The 6,370-nt window shown below is 31.5% G+C and overlaps 1 protein-coding gene across 1 annotated transcript; it reads left to right on the forward strand.

The window, feature by feature from the left end:
* The first annotated feature begins 350 nt into the window (after window positions 1-350).
* Window positions 351-5,888, forward strand: LOC127793727 (beta-glucosidase 12-like). Its single transcript, XM_052324417.1, has 13 exons — window positions 351-529; window positions 909-972; window positions 1,982-2,040; window positions 2,516-2,591; window positions 2,833-2,910; window positions 3,010-3,097; window positions 3,915-4,170; window positions 4,252-4,367; window positions 4,461-4,681; window positions 4,835-4,866; window positions 4,975-5,071; window positions 5,190-5,292; window positions 5,466-5,888. Exons 1-13 carry the CDS (start codon window positions 380-382, stop codon window positions 5,632-5,634), a joined length of 1,509 nt encoding a protein of 502 aa, XP_052180377.1. The 5' UTR covers window positions 351-379; the 3' UTR covers window positions 5,635-5,888.
* Window positions 5,889-6,370: the final 482 nt, after the last annotated feature.

Consider the following 6,370-nt stretch of genomic DNA (forward strand, 5'->3'; position numbering starts at 1 on the left):
GTCACGTTAACATTACTTAAGTATGAATAAATTAGATTAAAATTATATATATATATATATTAAAGGTGTATGTTCCATGACTCATAATTACAAACAAACAAAAATCGTAGAGACGGGCCAAATTCCATTCGAGATTTTTAAAGAAAGATACCAAGACATGCATGCGTGTTTCTTCATACACATACATGTCCCCATGTAAGCGTGAGGAAACTAAAAAATAATTCACGTGGCGAAGAGAATTGACATCAACCCAACGATGTTGATGAGTGAAAAATTAAGAAAAGTCATCCATAGTTTCACGTGCATCGCCCTTACCAAATCATTCTATTTAAAGGGGGGGCTATTGCAGGGGCAAGTACTTCAAACCGCGAGTTCAACAATGGCGAACCACAGTAGTTGGCTTCTGCTAGGCTTACTCGTACTTGCCACTTCCGAGCTCCTCGCATCTGCTAGCTTTGTCCCCGACAAATTCAACCGCACCAGTTTTCCAAAAGGTTTTCTTTTTGGTGCATCATCATCTGCTTATCAAGTAAGAAGTTGCATTCATTTTCTTGCTGATATGGTTCGCCCCCTAATTAATTTGTTAGTATATATACGCGATAATTATTGTTCAATTTGATTTTAAGTGAAATTTAGTTCATTCAGATGAATTTTGATCAGAATATAATTTTTTTTGTATATATTTATAAATAATTTTAAATCTATAAATAAGAGTTCAAGTTACTAAAATTAATGTGATAATATTACTTTTGTTATAGTAATAATTACTTAGTAACATTTTATTTTTTCTACTCATAATTTTTTAATTTATATTTTTTATATTAAATTCTGTATTCATTTGATAATTTAATTGTGGTTTAAATTCAATCCAAATTTCGTAACAATATATACCCGTGTTTGTGTTTCAGTATGAAGGTGCTCCAGACTCGCGAGGCAAAACTATATGGGATGATTTTGTTCGGGATTTCTCATGTCTCTCCCTTCTCTCTCTCTCCATATATATATATTGTTTATTTATATTTTTGTTTTCATATTTTATGGGAACTTGCAAGTATTACTCTTCCAACTCAGTGAGCACACGTACCAGATCAACACATGGGCGGACTCAGGGGGTGGGCCAAAAAAATAATAATTTTTTTCCGAAACCCTCCCCCCGACAGCTCCCCCCCCCCACCGCCCCACTCTTTGGCTTCATGGGTGAAATGACTTTTGATAATTTTTAAGCATGTATATGCTATGGTTATTCATTATCTTACATTCAAGTATATTGTGTAGCATTAAGTTTATATTAAAATAATATTCTTAAAACTATTATTGAGCTTCATTGCACGTGTTAGCATATTGAATGTATAAAGTAATGAAGTTTGTACTTAAAAAAAAAAAGACTAAGCTTGTTGAATGATCATTTGTGCTATATTAACGAAAACAAAAGAAAGCTTGTTGAATGATCATTTTTTTTAAAGTAATCATTTGTACTTTAAAAAAAATGACTTTTGATAATTTCTCATGTCTCTCCCTTCTCTCTCTCACTCTCTCTCTCTCTTTCTCTCTCTGTCTCCATATATATATATATATATATATATTGTCTCCATAAATATCCGTCTGTGAGCTTACTCCGGACAAGTTTGAATTAATTCTCTATTAAAGTCCAATTTTTTTTTATTTTATATATAGCCATTATTATTATCACGAAGCCTTATTCTTGTTGTTAGGTTGACACTCACTATATAAATTTTAGTTTTTAATTTATATTTTAAAAATGAAATGAATATCTACATTACATAAAATTAAGATGTCATGTCACTATTTGCTTTTTCGTGACATGAAAGATTAAAAACAAATTCAAACATGAATTGGGTAAAAATATTCTATAATGCTAACAAAAATAAAAATAAAAATTTAATTTATTGTTTCAAGGGTTAATTAGATTGGTAATATTTCACTTTGTAACGCTATATATTATGATATGTATACGTGACAGTTAAAATAGCGGATGGCAGCAATGCGGACGTGGCTGACGATTTTTATCATCGTTATATGGTATGACAAATAATATTCATTTATCTTGTAGCTATCTGCATATATGAATTAACAAAATTGTCAATGAATATGAACAATTTATAAAAATTTGATGAAAATGCTTAATTTTTTTTATAGAGCTAAATGAAAAACTATATACTAAAGATGGCTGACTATCTAACAAATGAGAAGATTAATATTGTAATAGAATTTTATGTAAAAAATACATTTTGTTATAATATATTTATTTTACTTGTGAAACAAAGTCTTCTAAAAGATCACATAGGTTGGACTCACATGTGGTGAACTGCTAGTACGCGTATGTACGTACGGGCCTAATAAATTATAAATATCATTTAAAAAAAATACTATTAATAAATCATGAGTTACATTTTAAACTACACAATGTTTAGAATAAGGAGATTCTTATATTTTCATCAAGTAGATATCCTCTCGTGTTCAATATATTATAACTAACAAATAAAAAATTTGTCAGGAGGACATAAAGCTGATGAAACACCTTGGCATGAATGTCTTCCGATTTTCTATTTCTTGGGCGAGAGTATTACCCAGTAAGTATTAATTTATACTTCGTTATCTTTGTTGAGCATAAAAAAAGAAGAAGATAATTATCATGCAATATGTGTTTTGATATAAAATTTTGAGGACCCATCTCTTGACTCACTCTCTAATTCTCCTAATTTAAATATGTGTTTTGATATAAAATTTGTCATGCAATTTTAACTACTTTCATTTCATTTCATCTTTACACTTAATCTTCCTTTTTATCAATTTAAATAAATTGTGGTTCAGGTGGAAGAGTGAGAGGTGGAGTGAATCAGAAAGGGGTTGATTTCTATAACAGACTTATCAATAATCTTATAGCAGATGGTTTGCTATATCTCTTTCTTTTTTGTCTTTGATTTTAGTTAATAAAATTACATAAACAACTAACTATGACTTCGTATTTTCCTTGGTCTAAACATGCAGGTATACAACCATTTGTCACTCTCTCTCATTTTGACCTTCCCCTAGCTCTAGAGAAAGAATATGAGGGCTTTTTGAGCCCCAAAATTGGGTAAGTAGATATTTTTCTATTCGAGATATATATATATATATATATCATATTTTCTCACTTATTGACTATTCATAAACTAAAATATATTTGAATTTAAAGTTACCAATGTCAAGTATAATGATTATTTTAGCATGGAAGGCCTTCAAATTACCTTTACATATGCTTTGTTTGGGGGAGAGCTAGTAATTGAATTATAAACTGAAATAAAATCGAGTGAAATGGTATGTAAAATACTTTTTATATTGTTTGAGGGTGTACGGAATTGAAAGTGATGTGAAATATAAAGATGTTAATTGAGAGATTAATAGAAATGGATATAACAATAAATAACAATTATACAGTCTTGTGTAAACATAATTAAATGAGATTATCTCAACTTCTATTTAATGCAATCTGAAGCAGTTTCTACTTCTCTACTTCAATCACTAAATAAATTAACCATTTATCTTCTATTTAATAAATCTGAAGCAGTTTGAACTAATGATGACATAAAAGCACATTAATTTGGGCCAATTGTCATATTCATTTATCTTCTACTAGATCCAGAGAGAAAATGAGGTGTTTTAAAAGAATGGATGGTTATTGTATGCATCAATTTTTTTTTTTTATTTCATTCAATTACGTTCTATTCATTATTAGAATACATTTAACATGAGCACTCATTAATTGCATCTTACCATTCATTATCATAATACATCTCTTAACATTATTAGAATACATTTAACATTAGCATAGAAATTTTAATTATAGATTTTTGAACAACTCATCATGGTGAAAACTAGACACATTTACATTAAAAAAATTGACACATGGGCAGGGAGGATTTTAAGGCCTATGCAGAGTTTTGCTTCAAGACATTTGGTGATAGAGTGAAGCATTGGATAACCTTTAATGAGCCATATGTTTATATCTTTACCGGCTATGATGTGGGTGCAATGGCACCCGGACGATGCTCAGCATGGAGGAATAATAGTTGCCCGGCTGGGAATTCTGCCACCGAACCTTACATAGCTGCCCACAATATGCTTATTGCTCATGCAAAAGCTGCCAAAGTGTACAAGGAAAAATACCAAGTGAGATTTTATCATTTCTATTATCTTAAGTTCACAAAAGTACATCGTTAGATCTTGACTTATGATTGAGAATACTTACAGGCATCTCAAAAAGGAGAAATAGGAATAACTTTGGTCTCTGGTTGGATGTATCCTTACACCAAAAAGACCTTAGACCAAAAAGCAGCCGGCCGTGCACTTGACTTTATGTATGGATGGTGAGTTGAATACATTTCAAATGGCTAAACATAATCTTTAGTTCAGGGATACAATTAGGCATTTGTAATAAAAAGAAGTCTTATCATTGACAGGTTTATTCATCCATTGGTTTATGGAGACTACCCACGATCTATGAAAGCTCTCGTGCGACAAAGGTTACCAAAGTTTACTTCTTCGGAGGCTATGTTGCTGAAGGGTTCTTATGACTTCATTGCACTAAATTACTATAGCTCAAACTATGCAAGCCATGTGCCTTTTAGCAATAAGCCTGCTCATCTGAGCTTTTCAACAGATAGTTATGCTAATGTTACAAGTAAGTATATTTCTTTTTAGAAATATTTTATTGTAATATTCAGTGCAAATTGTATAATACTAGCAAATGATGTCTCACTTAATGAATTATGAATTGATCTCAACTTATTAATTAAGAACTTTCTAATTAATTTGTGTTTATCTTAATTTCCAGGCGAGAAGAACGGAAAGCCAATTGGTAAACCGGTATGTGTACATTCTAATTAATTAAGACATCTTATCTATCAGTTTACTTTCCATAATGAACACAATGGTGTATGTTTTGGAACTCAACTTTTGACAAATGATTTGCAGCTTGGAAATGGATACAACGTTCCAGATGGACTTAGAAAGGTATTAGTTTACACCAAGGAGAACTACAAAAATCCAAGAATGTACATCACTGAGAATGGTAAGGAAATTGATTATCTAGCTCATATCGCTTGTTGACATCTTAACTAAAAAATATCGCTTGCTGACATCCACCTTTTGAAACAACCTTATTTATTGTTGATTTTCATTATTTTTAGGGGTGGGTAATTACAATAATGAAACAGTTCAACAAGGCATCAATGATCCAGAGAGGATAGAGTACTATCGTACCCATCTTTTGGCCCTTAACGAAGCTATTAAGTAAGTTACAAATCCTACAAACCTCTAGTAGACCATTATTGTTAGAGCATTTTAGTTGAATAAGTTCTCTTGAAGTAGTAATTTTCTTTTTTCTTGTTTGAGATATTATGCATTCATACAGTTGAGCATCATCCTATTCCACTAAGATTACATTTCATTTTCATTATGTGTAGGGAGGGCGTTGATGTGAAGGGCTTCATGGCTTGGTCTCTTCTTGATTGCTGGGAGTGGAGTTCTGGCTTTAACCTTAGATATGGTCTCACATATGTAGATTATAACAATGGACAAAAAAGATACCCCAAAGACTCGGCTATTTGGTACAAGAAATTCCTACTTCATTAGTTGGAGAATTGGAAGACATGGAGTGCTTTCATTTAGCTTCTATGGTGTCTTGAGTTAATCTTATTATGTTATAATAAATTGAGGATCAACTACTGAAGATCTTCACTCGTAATTATGTTCAGTTGTATTAATAAATTTTCAAAATGTAATGTTCATAGCTATATTTCTCCTTCTCGTGTATTACATAATGTTGATTTTATGTGATTCAAAATTGTGTTTAAGTATTTTTATCAGAATGTTGGCATGTTGTTTCATGATTTTGAGATGCATATTATATTTGTTTTAATATAATCATATGTCTCATTATATTTGCTGTTACATGTTATTAATAATGCTTGTTATTAAATTGTTGTGGGCTGTTGAGTTTTATTATGGGTTGAGCCCATATCCTTCATGGTGCTTCCCTTGATGGCCCGATCCATTTTCTGGTCCGTTTGATGCTGATATATAAGGGCTTCCAAACGCCCTAAAATCTAGAACATTCTGATATTTTGTCTTGTGCTCTCTCTCTGAAAACCTTAAGTCGGCGATTCTTGAAGCGAGACACTTTTCGTGAATCCTTCGTTCTGATCTCTGTTTCAATCGGTTATTTGGTTGCTTCCATGGTAAGATCTGACGGTAAGAACAATTTATTGCTTAATCTCTATCTGTTTTAATCGCCTGAGGCGTGAGAGGTTATTGACTGATAGAACAGATACTTAGCCTTGATCGTGAGATCGGTATAGAACAAATCTAT

Source organism: Diospyros lotus, chromosome 2, assembly GCF_014633365.1.
Source record: "Diospyros lotus cultivar Yz01 chromosome 2, ASM1463336v1, whole genome shotgun sequence".
Taxonomy (NCBI): domain Eukaryota; kingdom Viridiplantae; phylum Streptophyta; class Magnoliopsida; order Ericales; family Ebenaceae; genus Diospyros; species Diospyros lotus.